The 21,551-nt window shown below is 43.0% G+C and overlaps 1 protein-coding gene across 1 annotated transcript in view; it reads right to left on the bottom strand.

Annotated features, from left to right (window-relative positions):
• Nucleotides 1–18,343: 18,343 nt before the first annotated feature.
• The window catches only part of LRRK1 (leucine rich repeat kinase 1), a 98,731-nt gene continuing 95,523 nt past the window's right edge, over nt 18,344–21,551 (bottom strand). Inside the window, exons 33-34 of the mRNA XM_087878330.1 lie at nt 21,087–21,188; nt 18,344–19,575 (exon numbers count right to left, since the gene is read on the bottom strand). Coding sequence (XP_087734456.1) covers nt 19,398–19,575; nt 21,087–21,188 — 280 coding nt within the window. The 3' untranslated portion in view covers nt 18,344–19,397. The remainder of the gene's footprint in view (nt 19,576–21,086; nt 21,189–21,551) is intronic.

The raw sequence follows: 21,551 nt of genomic DNA, 5'->3' as shown, positions 1-21,551 counted from the left end.
CGCTTATTTCGGGGTTCAAAAAAATATAAGATAGGGTCTTATTTTGGGGGAAACACAGTAGCTTCACCTTTCTAACTGCCGATATGATGTACTCAATAAAGGATTTCTTGAATCTGAACAAAGTATCAAGAGTCCTGAGATCCTGGAGTTCATGACTTGGAAGGAGGACATCCATCCTCTTTGTTAGAAGAGACATTCCTAGTTCCCATAATCGTTTACCGAATGGGTTGACCTCTAGACCCCAAATCATCTTTGTTGCTCTTCTTTGCACTCTTTCTAGGGTGAGACAATCCCAAGGGTGAAATGCTCCCGGTTCGGACTGGATCGCCCGATCCGGTAGCGATGGAGGCGGGTGGTTCGGAGAACCGGTAGCAAAAATCCCTGCCCCCCCCCACCATGCCCAGCTGAGCCGCACGATCATCAGAGGCTTTTTCTTTTTTTACTTTTAAAAGCATTTTTTCTACAACCTCTTCCGACGAAAAAAAAATGCTTTTAAAAGTAAAAAAAAAAAAAAAGCCTCTGATGATTGCGCGGCTCAGCTGGGATCGTCAGAGGCTTTTCAAAGCATTTTTTTTCTGCAACCTCGTCTGCCGAAGAGGTGGTTAAAAAAATGTTTTGAAAAGCCTCTGACGATCCCAGCTGAGTTGCCTGATCGGCAGAGAGGCTTTTCAAAGCATTAGAAAAAATACTTTGAAAAGTATTTTTTAAAAAAAGTTGGCCACGCCCACCCAGTCACATTACTCCCCCCCACCAAGCCACGCCCACAGAACCGGTAGTAACAAATTTCATCCCTGGACAATCCCCATATGACCCTAGGATCAACTTTAGCCCTCTTTACATGTGCTGTTTTGCATGCCGCAGCTGTTTCCAGTTTCCACTTAGAACAGGGAAAAATATTATGAAATGCATTGGGGCTCCTGCTTCATTGATGGATCGGTCCTGCAGCTAGACTCTCTTCGGCGACAATTTAAAAGGACCCTGTTTTCTTTTAAAGTGGCCCTCTTTGATGCAAACCATTTGCAATTAACAGCAAAAAAACATAAAACTTTCTAACCGCGGGCTGTCAGTTATACATTTTGTAGATTCATTCCTGTTGGAATTGCCGTGTTGTGGGGTTTTTTTTTTGATCCTACCCCTTTTTTTCCTCCAAATGATTTTTCTCCTTAATTGCAAAATGCTCTGGAATCAGCATTTTTGATGCAGGGTATTCATTAAAAGGGTCCGTTTGACAGGTTAAAGTGGCATCCATACACACACTGAGGAAAGTGGTAGCTCCAGAAACCCCCAAATTCTGAGTTTCATTCAAACCCAGTTTTTGACATAAAGAAGCCCTGTAAAATAATCTGTGGGGTTTGGCAGTTTCCCCTTCCATCAAGGTTTAGCAACTGTCCAGAGTCATGATAGTCAGATAGGCAGCCATATAGATCAGTGGTGAAATCCAATTTTTTTTACTACCGGTTCTGTGGGCATGGCCTGGTGGGCATGGTGTGGTCTGGTGGGCGTGGCTTGGTGGCAGGGGAAGGATACTGCAAAATCTCCATTCTCACCCCACTCCTGGGGGAAGGATATTGCAAAATCTCCATTCCCACTCCACTCTGGGGCCAGCCAGAGGTGGTATTTGCCAGTTGTCTGAACTACTCAAAATTTCCGCTACCGGTTCTCCAGAACCTCTCAGGACCTGCTGAATTTCACTCCTGATATAGATGGTTTAAACCAGGGGTGTCTAACCTTGGCAACATTAAGATTTGCGGACTTCAATTCTCAGAATTCCCTAGCCAACACGGGAGTTGAAGTCCCCAAGTCTTAAAGTTGTCAAGGTTGGACACTCCTGATTTAAACACACACACACACACACACACACATACACACACACACACAACACACACCTACCATGGAAGTTATTTTTCATTTGAATTTTGGAGAAGTTACACCACTGGAACAGGTTTCCAATATGAAGACACAGCTCAGAAATGTATAAATACGGAAGCAACTGCTTTTGAGTCTTTTACAGAGGGCTCTCTTTGCAGCCGAATGACTAACCTTTTCTAACTGGAAAAGCTCCCATTTCCTGGTACTTTTCATGATGAATTAAAACAATATTTTACAAGGGACATCTTTTTTTTTTTTAAAAAAAATAATAATTACCTGGTGCCTACTTGCTCGTTAGGGACCATGTCTCCCTCTGTCTCCTAGGTATGCTTTTCAGAATTTAGAATATCGCTGACTGCCTTTCCGTTGCAGATGTTCTTTCTTAACTAGAACCAGATCTGATGTAAGATTAAGCATTGCATTAATTTTAAGTCTTTTTTCCTCTAAAAAAACAACAACCAACTTTTAGCCCAGTTCAATCATAATGCCTGATTCAGAAGCCCCTAAAACCTTTGGAGGATAAACAATCAGCCAAAAAAACCCCATCATCATGTCGGCAACATGCGCTATCGCTTATCTAAACATGATGTGCTTAGGCCAGGCCTAGAACACATGCAGGCAATTCCTGTTGTGGTCATTGTTTTCTCCTGTGAATGGAGCTGTGTGTATTGACTGTGAAAACCTTTGTCATATATCTCTGTCTCCCATGTGCTTTTCCCCTGGACGCATGGATTTCATTTGGAAATATATTAACATTAAATACTAAAAAAACTATTCTATGATATCATAGCAGTGTTCCAATATCTGAGGGGCTGCCACAAAGAAGAGGGAGTCAAGCTATTCTCCAAAGCACCTGAGGGCAGGACAAGAAGCAATGGGTGGAAACTAATCAAGGAGAGAAGCAACCTAGAACTAAGGAGAAATTCCTGACAGTTAGAACAGTTAATCCGTGGAACAACTTGCCTCCAGAAGTTGTGAATGCTCCAACACTGGAAGTTTTTAAGAAGATGTTGGATACCCATTTGTCTGAAGTCTGAAGTGTAGGTGTAGGGTTTCCTGCCTAGGCAGGGGGTTGGACTGGAAGACCTCCAAGGTCCCTTCCAACTCTGTTATTCTATTTCTATTTCTATTAAAAGAAAAGAAAAGCAGAGGCAGACAATGGACTATACTATTCCAGACAGGTGGCTGTCCAGTTCTTCTTAAAAGCCTCCAGTGATGGAGCACCCACAACTGCTGAAGGTTTCACTGGTTAATTGTTCTCACTGTCAGGAAATTTCTTCTTAGTTCTGGGTTAGATCTCTCCTTGATTAGTTTCCACCCATTGCTTCTTGTCCTGCCCTTAGGTGGTTTGTAGAATAGGTTGACTCCCTCTTCTTTGTGGCAGTCCCTGAGATATTAGAAGACTGCTATCCAGTTATCCCTAGACCGTCTGTTCATTATTTCGGTTGTTTTTTATTTGCAACTTTTCCATGTCCTTTTTTGAGAGTTGTGATCAAAACTGTACAAAATATTCCAGATGTATACATTTTCTGTCCAATCAAGAATCATCCAGTGAAACAGTTTGGAAGAAGATTCAGAACAAACAACAAAAAGTAATTTTTTTTCCACAATACATAATTAGTTTTGCATTAAGGTTCTTTCATTCTTGGCAGTATTATTTTTTATATCTTTCCTAATGATGTGTAGCATGGAATCTCATTAAGTGTTGCACCTTATGATTCTTGACGAATGTATCTTGTCTTTTTATGTACACTGAGAGCCTATGCACCAAAGACAAATTCCTTGTGTGTCCATCACACTTGGCCAAGAAAGAATTCTATTCTATTCTATATGCTCCCCCTCCCAATTATCACCCATTGACTTAACATCTTTGTTGAGTTATCCATCATAACATTTTCCTGGTTAGTTACAGTCAATTCAAACCCCCATCAGTATATATATATGCAAAATCAGGGACATTCTTCCACTATATGGGAAGTTACATTTATTTAAATGAATTGCATTTAGTATTTCGAGGTCCTTTGGGAAGTCCCCACAATGCTAGATGGACCAATGTGAAGACCGTAGAAAATCACTTCCTTATTTTCTAGGGAAATTTTCTAATGGCTTTCTTCCCACATTTGGTACCTTCCAGATGTTTTGATGCTACAACTAGCAGAATTCGAGGCCCGGGGGAATCTCCGTTGCCAACCAACATGTTCCAATACATCCTGAAGGCACCCCATGTAGGGGAAAGCTGAGACAAGCTTCCTTTAAGATCATGCATTGCAGAATTCTTACGTTTTATTTCACGTTGGCTCGGTATACCGTGCAAATCTAACCATTGTAGTCTATAAAAAAAAATTGCACCTTTTCTCCAAAATGGGAAGGGAACCTTAAACCATGCAAGGCGGAGGAATTCTTCTCTCCCACCAATTGGAGGGGAAAAAAATGAACAGAGTTGGGGGTGAGTTTTTGAGTTTTAGACTGGGTGCCTGACTAATGTCCACAATTCCCATCTCCCATCCTTCATTATTCCCAATGAAAAGGCTTCAAAACTGGAAGGCACCGATCCAACTTCTTAGCATAAACGGTGAATTTGGGCCCATGTGGAACTCTTCCAAACAGCCTCCCGAGACCGACCGCATTCCGGCCGCCACCCACAGCACAAAGAGCTGGTGTTGCCTTCAGAGAAGCCAGTTAACCATTTGACATCTCTCGGAGAGCCAAGCCATATGCCAGGCTGACAAAGGCTCTTCTCTGAAACATCTGCCGGCAACGGGGGTGTGGGGGGGAGAGGAGTGGGAGAGGGAGGAAGTGGCTGTTGGTGTGTGCGCGCGTGTGTGTTAAAAAACAGGGGGTTGCGTGCCATTCGCAGGAGTGAAGGAATGGGACCTCGGGCAATGCTTAGCTGTCGCCCCTCAGCGTTTCTCATCATTCATGGGAAGCAGCCGTTGTTGGGGTCCAGCTGCCAGGAAATCTCTGGCTTGAAATGAAAGCCACTCTGGAAGGGCTTTTCAGCTGGCCCAACCTGTGATAAAGAACAAGGAGCAGGAAATGAAAAAAGAGAGCTTGGGAGCCTGGGGCTGTATCCTGTGGAACGAGGCACGCCATGGAGGGATGGAGGAGGCGTGGGATAATTTTCCATTTGGAGGTGCTGAAGGGGCTGATGCCAAGAGGGGTGTGTATGTGTTTGTTTGTTTGTTTTCCAAAAAAGTTTTTTATATGCAGAATGTTTTGAAGAAAAAAATTCAGTTTTCTCCACAATTGTTTTTATTGCGTATAGTTAAGGGTTTTACATTGGGTGAAGTAAAGCTGATATTGTATATGATAACAGCAGCGAGATTACTGATAGGTCAATATTGGAAAAATGAAGCTATGCCCACTATTGAAGAATGGATTTTGAAGATGGCCAGCTTTGCAGAGATGGCGAAGATTTCAGCATATTTAAAAGATTGGACACAAGAGACTTATGCATGGGAGTGGAAAAAGTGGATAGATTATGTGCAGAATAAATATCAAACTAGGAAATATCAGATAGCTTTTAACTGAAAGTATTATATAGGGATAGAATAATTGAATTTTGTGAAGATGTGAAAAATATTCAGGGGGTGGAGGGGTTCAAGTTTTATAAAAAGGGGATTTGGATTTGGATTATATTTTGTGGAAGTCCGGGGGGGAGGGGAGGGCTAGGGGGGGTCAGGGAGGGTTAGGGGGGAAATTGGGGAGAAAATGTAATTGTAAAACTTTTTCAATAAAAAAAAAGTTTTTTATTTTTATTTCTCATAAACACATTTACACCAGTGGTGGGTTCCAACCGGCTTTACTACCAGTTCTCTTTGTGCACGCGCTTCGCGCGCAATCGCCACGCGTAAGCTCATTTCGCTCGCATGTGTCCCAAACTTGTGCTCCCCGCAAGCGTGTTAGGAATCTGCCCAGCTGAGGTGCGGCAATCCACTCTGCCGCACCTATCAGCTGGGATAAAAAAGAAGAAATAAAAGGTAGGAATAACGCGGGGGTGGGCGGGACAAAGAGAACCGGTTTGGTGACATCATATCGTCACCGCTACCGGTTCAGCTGAACCAGGCCAAACTGGGAGGAACCCACCACTGATTTACACATACAGTCATTTCCATCATTTTTCATTCATCTTTTCTTTTAACTTTCATTTTTCATTTTTACTTTTTCGGGGCTGCTCTTTTACCTTTTACCTTCACTCCAACCTTTCTTCTTCTCCTCCCCCTCTCTTCCTTGCTCTTTCTCCTCCTACTTCCTTCGTTCTTCCTCTCCTTCTCTTTCCTACTTCCCCTTCTTTTCCCCCACTCCTCTCTTCTTCCCACCTTCTAACCTTCTCCTCTGCTCCTCTTTCCCCTCCCTTTTCTTCCTCTCCTTTTCTCTTTCTTCTTTCTCCTCTCCTCTGAGGAGTGTGTATTTGTGTGTGTGTATGAGAGAGAGAGAGAGAGAGAGAGAGAGAGAGAGAGAGAGAGAGAGAGAGAGAGAGAGAGAGAGAGAGAGAGAGAGGAAGAGGAGAATCACCTGTCTGGACCAAGCCATTTAAGTAGCTCTAAGAGTCGGTCGCCCATGTTCAGTTCTGCAGGGCCAGGTTGTACAGATAGTGCTCAATTTACAACAGTTCATGGAATGAGCCATTCAAAGTTATGACAGCGTTGGAAAAAAGTGACCTACGACCATTTTTCTCCGGATGACTCTAGCGGCATCCCCAATGGTCACAGGATCCAACTTCAGACGCTTGGCAACTGACTCATATTTATGACGATGGCAGTGTCCCAGGGTCATGTGATCGACCTTCTTTTGCGACCTTTTGCCCAGCAAAGTCAACGAGGAAACTAGATTCACTTAAACCACCGTGTTGCTAATTTAACTTAACACTTAACACCTTCGTGAGGTTACCTAACACTGATGATGTTACCTAGTTAGGGTAGTAAAACATCTGCAAGACAACAAACAAACTCAGAGGGCACCAAGGACCTTGCAATATTGGTTAGCATATATATCACAGAGTTCCTACATCACATAAAGTCTGCTTAAGTAGCCAAAATGGCTAAGGTTATACATATTAAATCATGGATTGCAAAACCATAATGATTGGAACATGTAGCCACTAAGCTACATGGGGAAGGATATTGTAAAATCTCCATTCCCTCCCCACTCCAGGGGAAGGTTACTGCAAAATCCCCATTTCCTCCCGATCAGCTGGGACTCGGGAGGCAGAGAATAGATGGGGGCAGGGCCAGTCAGAATTTTTACTACCGGTTCTCCGAACTACTCAAAATTTCCGCTACCAGTTCGCTAGAACCTGCTGAAACTCACCTCTGATGTTGTGGCTTGGGGGGGAAAAGTGATGTGTGGCAAATAGCCAGGATGAAAATCCAAAGCGAAGCCATTTAAGTTTCAAGCTAGGCCAGGAGCTCTTTGTCTCATTTAGAGAACACCTTGCAGGATTTCGCCCGCTGTTTCTCTAGAAACCTTTTGGGCAAATGGCTGGAAACGGATGCCTTAAATCCTGCTTTTACGGCGTCTTTCTCTGGCTTCATGCTTCATTTTAACTTCATGTTCTGCTTCGTTTCCCCCCCACACAAAAAACAACAACAACCCAACAACAAACTATTAATGTGATTACGTTTTCATTATCTCTTGCATTGTGTTTGATCATTCCAATCTGGAAGAATAAAAATCGACGGGGATGATGATGGGGATGCTAACCCCACCAAAACAATAACAACGATAATACTAATAGAAAGGGTCATTTAATTTCTTACTGATTGTTTTTCCAAGGGCTAATCTACAGAAACAGACAGTTGCGTCTCCTTCATGCCAGAAAGCCTGGAGAGTTGAGACAAAAAAAGGAACTTCTGGTTCTTCAAACAGAAAATCCCAAAGTCTGGAAGAAAAAAAAAAAAAAAAAACCCTGTATAATGAAAGATTATAAACATTAATTATACAAAGTGAAGGGGTGGAAAGAAATGGTGATTTAGTTAATCAGCTCTTCCCTGTCCCATGGAGCTTGCATCACTGAGCACTTGCGAAAAGATTGGATATAAATGCTTTTAATTAACTTTGGGTTTCCGTAATCATCTGCAGAACAGGAGGGCTTTCATTAAGAAAAGGACGACAGCAAAAGGGTAAAAGGCAAATAAATCTCCAGCAGTGAAAAGGAGGTAGACAGGAAGCCTGTGTGTTACACAAGAGTAGGAAGAGCAGGAAGTTTCAATAATCCCAGCTTGAGCCTTTACCAATCGTCTTATAGCCCAGTGTGGTCTGAACTGATTCTCTTGCCAGTTTTTTTTTTTTTTAAAGATTATATGTTCACTCTGCTAAGATAACAATTTCGAAAGTATATATTCACATGAATGGGAACTAAGGTTTAATGTAACATTTCTTGAAAGAAAGGTATTAATAAGGATCACCCACACTAACAATCACTCACAATAGCAATAGCAATTAGACTTATATACTGCTTTACAGTGCTTTCCAGCCCTCTCTAAGCGGTTTACAGAGTCAGCCTCTTGCCCCCAACAATCTGGGTCCTCATTTTACTCACCTCGAAAAGATGGAAGGCTGATTCAACCTTGAGCCTGGTGAGAATCGAACTGCCAAATTGCAGGCAGCCAGCAGTCAACAGACGTAGCCTGCAATACTGCATTCTAACCACGGGGAGGGAGGGAGGGAGGGAGGGAGGAAGGAAGGAAGGAAGGAAGGAAGGAAGGAAGGAAGGAAGGAAGGAAGGAAGGAAGGAAGGAAGATAGCAATAGCACTTAGACTTATATAGCACTTTACAGTGCTTTTACAGCCCTCTCTAAGCAGTTTACAGAGTCAGCCTATTGCACCCAATAATTTGGGTCCTCATTTTACTCACCTCGGAAGGATGGAAGGCTGAGTCAACCTTGAGCCTAGTGAGATTCGAACTGCCAAATTGCAAGCAGCCGGTGGTCAACAGAAGTAGCCTGCAATACTACATTCTAACCACAGGGAGGGAGGGAGGGAGGGAGGGAGGGAGGGAGGGAGGAAGGAAGGAAGGAAGGAAGGAAGGAAGGAAGGAAGGAAGGAAGGAAGGAAGGAAGGAAGGAAGGAAGGACTCTCTAAGTGGTTTACAGAGTCAGCATATTGCCCCCAACAATCTGGGTCCTCATTTTACTCACCTTGGAAGAATAGAAGGCTGAGTCAACCTTGGTTACCTATTACAGGTAATCCTCAACATATGACTACAACTGCAGTTGTTAAGTTAGTAACACGGTTGTTAAGTGAATCAGGCTTCCCCGTTGACTTGTCAAAAGATTGCAGAAAAGGATGACGTGACCCCTGGGACACTGCAGTCGTCATAAATATGAATCAGTTGCCAAGCATCTGAATGGAAATCACATGAACATGTGGAGGCTGCAAGGGTGAAAAATGGCCATAAGTCACTTTTTTCAGTGCTGCTGTACCTTTGAATGGTCATTAAATGAACTGTTGTAAGCCAAGGACCACGTGTATCTTGATCTGAGCTAAAGGGAAATTCAGCAGTTGACTGACTGATTGCCATCAAATTGTGTCAACTCTTAGCAAACACATAGAGAGATAGTGTCCAATCTGATCCTTCTGTCAGGGTTCCGATGGATGCCCTAATTAAATCATGAGCCTCGAGCCAAGCTTCAAAAGAAATCCAGTTCTTTATTAGGAACTTCATGTCAGCACGTTCCCAAGTGAAGCCAGCTTTGATCCTACGTAATTTATGCCCCAATCATGAACCTGTTCTCCCCCCCCCCTCGGGTGTGTCATCAATCACATTCGCCAACAGAGCAATTTCGCGGGTTGTAGAGAGCACTCCCCTCTCACTGCTGTTGATAACCCTGGGATACAGCCTTGAGAGAGATAAGTCTGGAATGTGCATCTGTCTTTGGCTGCCGTGCCGTTTTGTTGGTTTCCCATCCCGCCCCTGTGTTTATGGCAACTTAAGAGCAGGTCAGAGATGCTTTGCGAGTTGACACCTTCAGGTCTTCTAAAAATCCACCCAACGCTACTGTGATTAAGTCCATCCACTTTGTCACTGGTTCTCCTCCTGATTCTGCGTCTGTCCAACTTTCCCCAGCACTGTAGACTTTTCGGGAGATAGAAATGTAATATCTTTTGACTATTTCATACTGTGCTCCCTTATAGGCTTCATTGTACAAAGTCATGGTGGCACAGTGCTTAGAATGCAGTATTGCAGGCTGACTCTGCCCACTGCCAGGAGTTCGATCCTCACCAGCTCAAAGTTGACTCAGCCTTCCCTCCTTCCGAGGTGGGTAAAATGAGGAGACAGATTGTTGGGAGCAATATGTTGACACTGTAAAGCACTTAGGGAGGGCTGTAAAGCACTGTAAAGCGGTATATAAGTCTAAGTGCTATTGCTATTACTACCTAAAAAATAAAACAACTCCTCGGTTTCTCAAGTCTAGGTGTTCCAATCTTTAGGTCTTCTTTTACTTCACATTATCTAGATGTGTTGACATTCCAACTCAAGCAACTCACCAGCCAGAGCAACAAATACCTCCCGAGTTGTAGAATGTGTGCCTTAGAGCTTTGGACTTGAAATCATAGAGCCAAAACCCTAAAGTACACTCACTATTTTCCCTAATATTTAGCATTTTGTTTTGTTTGAAATAGCCAAAGAGACTAAGCAGATGCCAGGTTACAAAGAGCTCCTGTATGTTTGAAAGTCGCCCTGAGTCTTCGGAGAGGGGAAGCATACAAATTGAATTAATAAATAATAATAAATAAATAAATATTTGCCTAGTCATACCCCCTTTTCAAGCAGGAAATCCTACACCATTCCAGACAAGTGGCTGTCCAGTCTCTTCTTTAAAAAAAACCTCCAATGTTGGAGCATTCACAACTTCTGGAGGCAAGTCGTTCCATTGGTTAATTGTTCTGTCGGGAAAGTTCTCCTTAATTCTATGTTGGTTCTTTTCAGTGGTGAAATCCAAATTATTTTATTACCGGTTCTGTGGGCATGCCTTGGTGGGCGTGGTATAGCTTGGTGGGCGTGGCAGGGGAAGGATACTGCAAAATCTCTATTCTCACTCCACTCCAGGAAAAGGATACTGCAAAATCTCCATTCCCACCCCACTCCAGGGGAAGAATACTGCAAAATCTCCATTCCCACCCCACTCTGGGGCCAGCCAGAGGTGGTATTTGCCGGTTCTCCAAATTACTCAAAATTTCCGCTACCGGTTCTCCGAACTGCTCAAAATTTCCACTACCGGTTCTCCAGAACCTGTCAGAACCTGCTGGATTTCACCTCTGATTCTTTCCTCATTTAGTTTCCATCCTTTGCTTCTTGTTCTGCCCTCAGGCGCTTGGGAGAATAGGTTGACTTCTTCACTTCCCAGCATAGCAAACAATCACAAACTCTGCTGCAATTAAGGCTTCGGACTCCATACATAGGGATGAAGGATCTGTGAGCTTCTAATTGTTGCTGAACTATAGTTCTCAGCGCCTCCGCATCAATTATCATGGTGGCCAGAGTTGCTGAGATTTATAATTCACCTAACAACTGAACAAGGCAGGTTTCTTCCCTCGGGATATCTGAGAGTCAATTCCACTGAATATAGCAAGACTTGCTTCTGAAAAGACACACTTGGAATAGTATTGGGAGATTTGCCAGACCAATTCTTGAATACAGCTTGTCTGCCTGGAATCCATACTGTATATCAGACATTAATACAATTGAGCGAGTCCAGAGGTATTTCATGAGAAGAGTACTCCACTCCTCTGCTCACAATAGAATCCCTTATGTCACTAGGCTCAACACTGGGCCTGGACAACCTGGACAACCTGGACAACCTGGACAACCTGGAACTACACCGCCTACAGTCTGACCTAAGCATATTACACAAAATTGTCTGCTACAACATCCTACCTGTCAATGACTACTTCAGCTTCAACCTCAATAATACTCGGGCAAACAATAAATAAAACTCAAGGTAAACCGCTCCAAACTCAATTGCCGAAAATACGACTTCAGCAACAGAGTGGTCAACGCCTGGAATGCTCTACCCAACTCCGTTGTTACCGCCTCAAACCCCCACAGATTCAAACTCAAACTGTCTACCGTGGACCTCACCCCATTCCTAAGAGGTCCGTAAAGGGGGCATGCATAAGCGCACCAGCGTGCCTACCGTCCCTGTCCTACTGTCCCCATTTATTTGTATTCATTTCCCTCGTTCATGTCCATGTTTATACTTATACCTGTTGTCTTTTTTTATATATAAAATAATCTTTGTTAAATATTTACAATAAAATTAACACACAATAATGATTGAAAAGCAATATAGGAAGCGAAATATAGAAACCCATAAACACAGGACTAAAATGAAACAACAAACATGACTAACCGAGAGTTAAGCTCACTCTCCAATTAATATTAGCTTATACCTGTTGTCTTGTTCATGTTTGACAAAATAAATAAATTAAATAAATAAATATTTGATGCATGGAAGCAATTTTCTTTTTGGTGTGCCTGGGATACTGAGAAACGCAGAAGGATAAAGGGAATGTCACCAAGAGCTTTCGACTGGGTTATGCATTTTGAAATGTTATGATATTCCCAAGAACATGTGCTTGTGTACACTGGAGGAGCCAAAAGTAACCTTGTTATTGCATCATAATTTTGAACATAAAATTCTGCCTTCCACTGAGAACCCCTGATGGGCTGTTTTGGCAGCCTTCTAATAATCTTCAAGAGATGCTTTTTTCCAACTTTGCTACTGCAGGTAGCTGCAGGGATAGGAGGATATAAGCTCTTCATCAGCTGTGTGAAGTCTGTGGGCCACATTGTTCCATTTCCTCTCCTTAAACTTCTGAACAGCTTAATTTCCAACTTTTTGATTTAGAGATGTGGAAACATTCGGAAACTGTGTTCAGCAGAGAACAGCAGTATTTTTCCAAAAAGGACCAAGACAAATATGATGAATTCTCAATCAATTTAAGGACAGGATTCCTAGATTTCAATTTTGACTTATTCAATTTCTCCTGTTCAATATGGGAAGTTTCTGGTTAAAGTTCCGACAGAACATTTTAAAAAAAACGGCTTTCATTTTTTTTTGTTTTGGTGCACTTTTAAGTCAATTTTTTACCCCTGGTGACTGCCTGGAGTTTTCTTGGCAAGATTTTGGAAGTAGTTTGCCATTGCTTGCTTCCTAGGGCTAAGAGAGAGTGACTGGCCCATGGACACCCAGATGATTTTATGCCTTAAGGAGAGACTAGAACTCACAGTTTCCCAATTTTGAGCCTGATGCCTGCATTTATTACAGAGTGAGGAAATTCACGGGGCAAAGTATTTCCTGCAATGCTAGCAAAAGATAACATTTTCAACTGGAGGTCAAACTCATGATGTCTTCATATTAATAGCTATTATATAATTCTTGAAACAATTCAGTTTAGGTGCCTGTGGATGGGGAAACCCTGATGTCTCCAAGGCAGAAATATTTTAGGGCAGTTTGAGAGGTGCTGAATTCATACCCTAATGTTAAGCCATGATTTCTGGAATAAATCACTGAAAGTGGGTTCATACCGCACTAAAACAAAGCCACAGCATTAAAGTTGGCTTAGAAATTTCATCGGTCAAGTTCTGATGCTACAATTGAGGGCAAAAAAGGCTTGCAGTGTTTCATCCGGTTGTCTTCTCTCAGTTGTTCTGTAGGTGGTGTTGTTACTTGCGAAGTCATGTCTGACCTATTGCGACCCCATGCACAATGTTCCTTCAGGCCTTCCTGTCCTCTACCATCCTCTGGAGTCCATTTAAGCTCACGTCGACTGCTTCAGTGACTCCATCCAGCCACCTCATTCTCTGTCATCCCCTTCTTCTTTTGCCCTCAATCATTCCCAGCATTAGGCTCTTCTCCAGTGAGTCCTTCCTTCTCATTAGGTGGCCAAAATATTTGAGTTTCCTCTTCAGGATCTGGCCTTCTAAAGAGCAGTCAGGGTTGATCTCCTCTAGGACTGACCGGTTTGATGGCCTTGCAGTCCAAGGGACTCGCAGGAGTCTTCTCCAGCACCATAGTTCAAAGGCCTCAATGCTTTGACACTCAGCCTTTCTTATGGTCCAACTTTCCCAACCATACATTGCAACTGGGAAAACCATAGCCTTTGACTATACACACTTTTGTTGCCAGGGTGATGTCTCTACTTTTTAATATGCTGTCTAGATTTGCCATAGCTTTCCTCCCCAGGAGCAAGCGTCTTTTAATTTCTTGGCTGTAGTCCCAGCTGCTAATGCAATTATGGAGTTTTTTCATTACTCTGTGGATCAGACTCCCTCTAGTGTCTTGATTTAGGGGCATTATTAACTTAAGCAATTATCTCCAAACTGGTGCTCCAGAGAGGACTAGGACATCTGGATTTTGTAATCCTTTACACATCTGGATGGCACTGGTTTAAGGCAGAGTGGTCAAAGCAGTTCATCTTTATGCTCCAGAAGTAACAGCTTTTGAAAAAAAAAAGATGTTTTAAGATTGATGGTTTAGCTTATCATGAGTCCTAAAATCCTATGTGTTAACTTAGTTCAGGAGTCAGCAACCTGCAGCTCTGGAGCCGCATGTGGCTCTTTCATCCCTCTGCTGCAGCTCCCTGTTGCTGGTCAGCTCCACAATTGATAGGGCTTTTGGTTAGGACAGGTAGAGGGAAAAGGATGCCGCGCTAGGAGACTCTATGGTGGGGGAACCGACTTCCAGTCGGCAGAGGAAAAAGGACGCTGTGCTAGGAGGAGACTCTATGGTGGGGGAATTGGACTTCCGGTCAGCTCCAGAATCAAATGGGGGCTTCCGGTTAGGACCTTTGAGGCTCTTTAAGTATTTAAGGTTGCCGACCCCTGACTTAGTTCAATACAGATTCTCATTATAGGCTGAATTTGTCAGCTACAAAATAGACCAGGCTTACAGAACATTGCCTAAGCAACAAAACCCCTGTAATGTTTAAATTTAAACAAATTAAAAAAGAGAGAGAGAGAAGATGGAGACAAGGCCTTCTTAGTGGTGGCCCCAAACTGAGGAACGTTAATGCCCCTGAAAAAATCCAGGGTCCCTCCCCTTCTGATGTTTCCAAAAGCCTTAAAATGACTCTTTTTAATTAATTGTTGACTGGATGAAGATTCTCAGCAGCCATTTGACTTTCCAACGGAACGTTTTTTAAAATTGTTCTTTACCTCCTAGAGTCTCTACAATTTTTAGGCAGTCTGTAAACATTGCAAAGAAAATAAGAACTAGGTTTAAAACGAATTCAATTTAGCAGTTATGCTATTTATTTTATCACTCCAGCACCACTCACACCAGCCACTAAAGCTGCTGGAATTGTAAATTATCTTATTTACTAATTTTGTACTTGTTCACTGTGTAAATGTACAAAATATGGCAAGACTCCTTTGCTTCCAAACCAAGCTTATTTCAGCTTCCTGTGAAAAATCTTAAGGCACCATGACACCTTCGACAGATGTAACTATCACCTGCCAACTAAGTGTCTGAGTTGCGTCCTGTAATTCTTGGGCAAACTGCTTTATTTTGAGAAATACGTTGTTCTGGAATAAGGTCACTGAAAAGCAGCTTGCTTCTAAATTTAAAGAATTAGATCCCAACTGATGTACATATTGTAGACAACTCCCAATTTTCAGCAAGGACTCGCCCCCCAGTAGCCGCCTTGAACCGCAAAATGAGCAGCAAATGAATGTAATGAATAAATTAAAAAGTTTCAAAACACAGACAACGCATAAACATTTTGTAAAATTAGGATGTTTTTTTTTAAAACAAAAATCATCTATCCATGCATTTACAAAAGGGTTCCTTCTATATTTGCCACAGCACAGCCTTGGTGGCATTTATATAAACATATTTCAAAGAGTAACATAACATATGTTAATATGTATAAAGCCAGCAACTATCTCTATTTCTGGTTGGAGAAGGATACCAAGGGTTAGTGCAAATACATAGTATGAATAATGCTCAGGGCTACTTCACAAAAATGGCAGCCCTGCATCGTACTCTCTGCCTCGGTAACCATTTCTCACCAAATGTTTTTGAACTGGGAATGATAGTTTAACAATCTGAAAGGCCGTTGCTTGTCCCAACTCTGGATTACAGTTATGGTAAGAATAGAATAGAATAGAATAGAATAGAATAGAATAGAATAGAATAGAATAGAATAGAATAGAATAGAATAGAATAGAATAGACCAGAATAAGAATAGAATGGAATAAAACAGAATAATAATAGAATAGAATAGAATAGAATAGAATAGAATAGAATAGAATAGAATAGAATAGAATAGAACAGAATAATAAGAATAGAATAGAATAGAATAGAATAGAATAGAATAGAATAGAATAGAATAGACCAGAAGAAGAATAGAATAGAATAGACCAGAAGAAGAATAGAATAGAATAGAATAGACCAGAATAAGAATAAGAATAAGAATAGAATAGAATAGACCAGAATAAGAATAGAATAGAATAGAATAGACCAGAATAAGAATAAGAATAAGAATAAGAATAGAATAGAATAGAATAGAATAGAATAGAATAGAATAGAATAGAATAGAATAGAATAGAATAGAATAGAATAGAATAGAATAGCAGAGTTGGAAGGGACCTCTGAGGTCTTCTAGTCCAACTCCCTGCTTAGGCAGGAAACCCTACACCACTTCAGACAAATGCTTATCCAATCTCTTCTTAAAAACTTCCAGTGTTGGAGCATTTACAACTTCTGGAGGCAAGTGATTAATTGTTCTATCTGTCAGGAAAATAAGGGCACTCATGATGAGGCCTGTTTAGCTTGCTTCCTACAATTTAGCAAAAGAGATTTTTTTAATTAATGCTTTTAATAGACACAGTTGAGGAGGAAAATATTACCAGGAATTGTCTGAAGAAAAAAATTGATCTATCTGCCCCATGTTTCTTCCTAAGCTTCTATAGCCATATAAGGAATTGGGGAAAAAGTCAGGTGAAAAAACATGCATGAAAACAGGTTTATGCTAATGTTGTAACAGAGCAGTTGAGTATGAAAGTTCCTTTTTCTGCCCAGTCAAAATAGGAGTTGAGAGTTAACTAAGAATGGTGAGTTACGGACTCTTAAGAGGTTAATAGTAAAAACGCAATAGCAATAAGAACGAATGTATAACAAACAACCCGCAATTAGATCAGAATGCATTTTCTAGTTTCCTTCTGTTGGAAAAATGATCTCATAAAACCTTCTTCCAATTGTCAATACATTCAATAAAAATATTAATGTGATATACTTCTTTTGTGTGCTGATTGGCTCCGATAAGGCTAAAATGATAGCAATAGCACTTAGACGTATATACTGCTTTACAGCCCTTTCTAAGCGGTTTACAGAGTCAGCCTTTTGCCCCCAACAATCTGGGTCCTCATTTTTACCGACCTTGGAAGGATGGAAGGCTGAGTCAACCTTGAGCCGGTCAGGATTGAACCCATGGTTGTGAGCAGAGTTTGCCTGCAATACTGCATTCTAACCACAGGAAGGAAGGAAGGAAGGAAGAAGGAAGGAAGGAAGGAAGGAAGGAAGGAAGGAAGGAAGGAAGCTATCAATAGCATTTATATACTGCTTCACAGTGCTTCACAGCCCTCTCTAAGTGGTTTACAGAGTCAGCCTACTGCCCCCAAGAATCTGGGTCCTCATTTTATTGACTTGGGAAGGATGGAGTCAATCATGAGCCGGTACTCCTGGCAGTGAGCAGTGAGTTAGCCTGCCATATTGCATTCTAACCATTGTACCACCACGGCTCTTAATTGATGATGATGTTGATAAAGTGATAACCACACACACACAGACACACATTCGTCGCAATTTAATCCCTGGTCCCTAAATGATTTAAAGTCAGCTTGCATTCATTTGGGGCCAGCCTCAAAACTTTGTGGAAACTTTGCTTCTGTGATGGAATTGAGAGTTTCCATGTTTTATAATGACATTCTCAAGCGCACTGGGTTTAACGTGGAAGAGTGAACCTAGAACAGTGTTGGCCAAATTTTAGGCGTACGCACAAGTGAGCAGCTGACCGGGGCGCATGTGCACCCCGGGAAGATGATCTTCCGGTTTCCAGGGCACGCATGCGCACCGGTTACCTGGTCTTCCAGTTTCTGGTGCGTATGCATGCGCGAAGACCAGCTGGCTGGTGTGCATGTGCATGCTGGAAACCGGAAGATCATCTTTCTGGTGCGCGCATGTGCACTGGGCAGCTGCTCTTCCTGTTTCCAGTGCTCCACGTGCGTGAAGACCAGCTGGCTGGCATGCCAGAACCCGGAAGAGCAACAGACGATGGCTCGTGTACCTGGAGAGATGGCTCTGCATGCCACTTCCGGCACGCGTGCCATAGGTTCGCCATCACGGACCTAGAATATAAGCATATTCTGAAACTTGTTGGGTTTAACATAGAAGACTAAGAAAGGCCCTTTCCGCCAGAATCAGACATTCTTCATACAACCTCATTTCACCTAGTTTAGTTCTTTTCATGCTGTCAGAATTGAAGAATTTAATACAGACACAATTTATAACCAGAACTGGATTCCCGTCCTCCCCGTTTCTCCCCCCGCCCCGCAGTCTATCACAAGAGCGAAAGTTGACAGGCAATTGTCAATCATATTCTATCCTGGAAGACAACTACGTCCAAAGTGTTGTGTTTAGCAACAGGTTACAACACACAATGGCTGTTCTGGTCCACCAGCAGCCTGCGGAGCTGGCAGCGGAGTCGGACAGCGATGAGGCTGAGGAAGAACATGGGCCAGGCCTGGAGGCTGGGGAAGACCCAGATGAGGGCTCTGCGTCGGAGGCAGAGATGGGGCCAGGGCCATCGAGGAGTGAGGTGCGGACTCAAGAGCCTCCAGAGACTGATAGGAGTGAGGCAGAGGAACAGGAGGAGCGTGTTCTTAATGCACGCATGAAAAGAGCTGCCAGAAGGCAAGAGCAGCTCAAGCAAAGAGGACAGTTTGGGAGTAGGGCCAAGAAATGATTGGCCCCTCCCATAAGGCTTAAAACAGGCCAGCAATGGCGTTTGGGCTTTGCCGGAAAACAACGTTGGTAGCTTCGTCTTCTTCGTCTACGTCTTGTATTTATTTTTGTATCTGTGACTTCTGAACGTTTGCCAAGAAAGACCTTTGGCAGTTTGCCCAACTGGACCAAGGTTTGCAATAGGACTGAGGAATATGTGTTGGGAGGAATTTGCTTTAATTTAGTTGAACGACGCTGGGAATGAAGTAATTCTCAGCTGTTTGAATAAAGTTTGTTTGTTTTTTCACTGACTGATTTTCCTACTACTTACTTGGGCCTGGGTCACAACAACAGCATCACAAAGAACCTGCAGAGATGGAGTTGGTTGGTTTACACCTGCATCAGATTGGAAGAAGATGTGAACATTCGTTTGATAGTTACGTGGCTGGGAATCCAAATGCCGAACGAGCCTCTTTGGTTTCTCTTAGCAGCAGAAACTGGGGAGCAGCCACTCCCTTTTCAGAAAAGTTTTGGTGCCTTCAAGACATCAAAGGGTGTCAGTTTTCTGATCTATAGACACTACCTTCTCTTCCGCAGGCAAATTTCAAGTCTCCCTAATTCTTCATGCGATTGGTAGAAAAGATCAAAGTCTTTGGCTCCCCAACTCCTCCAGAGAGCCAAGCACCATTCCATCGACTCATTTCGGAAGCAACACACAACCCGGTCTTTGGCCAAAACGGCAGCATCAACCAGTGACCTGAAAAATAAAAAACACGGATTGATTTACCAAAGAAAATTTCTTGGTAGAACAGGCAGTCCTCCACGTACAACAATTCATTTAGTGAATGTTCAATGTTATGACGGCACTGAAAAAAGCGATTTATGACCATTTATCTGAAGCAGTGGTGGGTTTCAGCAGGTTCTGACGAGTTCTGGAGAACCGGTAGCGGAAATTTTGAGTAGTTTGGAGAACCGGTAGTAAAAATTCTAACTGGCCCCACCCCATCTATTCTCTGCCTCCTGAATCCCAGTTGATCAAGAGGAAATGGGGGTTTTACAGTATCTTTCCCCTGGAGTGGGATGGGAATGGAGATTTTACAGTATCCTTCTCCTGCCACATCCACCAAGCCATGTCACGCACACCAAGCCCCACTCACAGAACCAGTAGTAAAAATGTTTGAAACCCACCACTGATCTGAAGGACCGTCTCTTGCTGGTCACATCTACCAGAGGCAGGGAATGTTGCAGATCCCATCCCTTAGGGAGATATACCTGGTGGAACCCAGAAGAAGGGCCTTCTTCGTGGTGGTTCCCTCTCTCTGGAACATCATTCCCCACAGAGATCAGAATGGCCCCCACTCTAATACTCTTCTGGAAGGCGCTGAAGACCTGGTTCTGCCAGCGGGCCTGGGGAACCCAGAGCGGGATGGAGCCTATTCAATGGCTCGGGTGATCTGTTGTTGCCGAGGCGGGGGGTGGGAGGCGTGGGAGGTGATTTTATTATATTGTACTATATTTATTTATTTATTTGATTCTTTATGTTAGTTTCAATGTGGTTTTATATTCTGTAAGCCGCCTTGAGTCACCATGGGCCTTTCTAGGAGTCTGGGGAGGGTGAAAATGGCCTTCCTGATCCCCACCCCACCCGAGGCCCCCCGGAGGCCAAAAACAGCCCATTTGCCAACTTCCGGTCCCACCATCGATTTTTGCCCTCCCCAGACTCCTAGAAAGGCTCTGGGTGCTGGGGAGAGCATAAAATGGGCCTACTGTGCCGTTGCATGCCAGGAGCGTAGGGGGGTCGCACATGCATGCGTGGGGGCAGGGCGCATAGAATTATGGGTGTGGGCATGCACGCGACACCCCCACCCCACCCCGGTCCAGGCACACGATGGCAAAAAGGTTAGCCATCACTGGCCTAGAGTCATTACGTTCCCACAAATACTCTAAGTCCAACCCCTCTTGAATTCAGTTGACTTTTACCAGCATCAATTTAGTGCTGACTGATAGATGACTATATTCTTGTGTATAGGCATGAGCAATACATCAGACTAATTGGAGCTTAACATGTGGTCCTGATACTTCGCATCTAATAGATAGATACATTTTCTTTTATCACGACTTGTTATGAAGTTAATTTCAGCTTAGATTTAGTCTTGGTGCAGGATATGATCCTTGCTGAGCAACCTTTCCCTTTCCCTGTCTAAAATTAACCTTTTGACTGGGGACCAGTCACTCCCAGCATCATTTTTCTTTCCAATTCCCCCTTACCCGTAGGAGGCCAGCTCCGCAGCCTTCAGCACAGCGATGACTCTTCCCCGCTGAGAGATGGCTTCCTTCTCCAAGCCAATGACAATGATATCACCACCTTGCCTAGAATGGAGAAACAAGCTGATTATGGACTTCGGGATACAATGGAAGCAAAGTAGGTAAGTGAGAAGAGTTTACGGAAAGAGGCAGATCTTAACTGGGATTTCCAGACTCATAGATTCACTTTTTCTCTTCCCCAAGTGTTAATTCAGCCATTAATAATGGAAAAAATCAAATCTAGACTTTATTTACTCCACCGTCTTGTGGAGGCGAGGTGGCGCAGTGGTTAGAGTTCAGCACTGCAGGCTACTTCAGCTGACTGCTAGCTGCAGTTCAGCAGTTCAAATCTAACCAGGCTCAAGGTTGTCTCAGCCTTCCATCTTCTGAGGTCAGTAAAAATGAGGACCCAGATTGTTGGGGGCAAGA

The sequence above is a fragment of the Pantherophis guttatus genome, chromosome 13, assembly GCF_059756535.1.
Source record: "Pantherophis guttatus breed Tessera chromosome 13, ASM5975653v1, whole genome shotgun sequence".
Lineage (NCBI taxonomy): Eukaryota > Metazoa > Chordata > Lepidosauria > Squamata > Colubridae > Pantherophis > Pantherophis guttatus.
The sequence above is the reverse complement of the archived record's forward strand: the minus strand, read 5'-3'. Positions and strand labels throughout refer to the sequence as shown.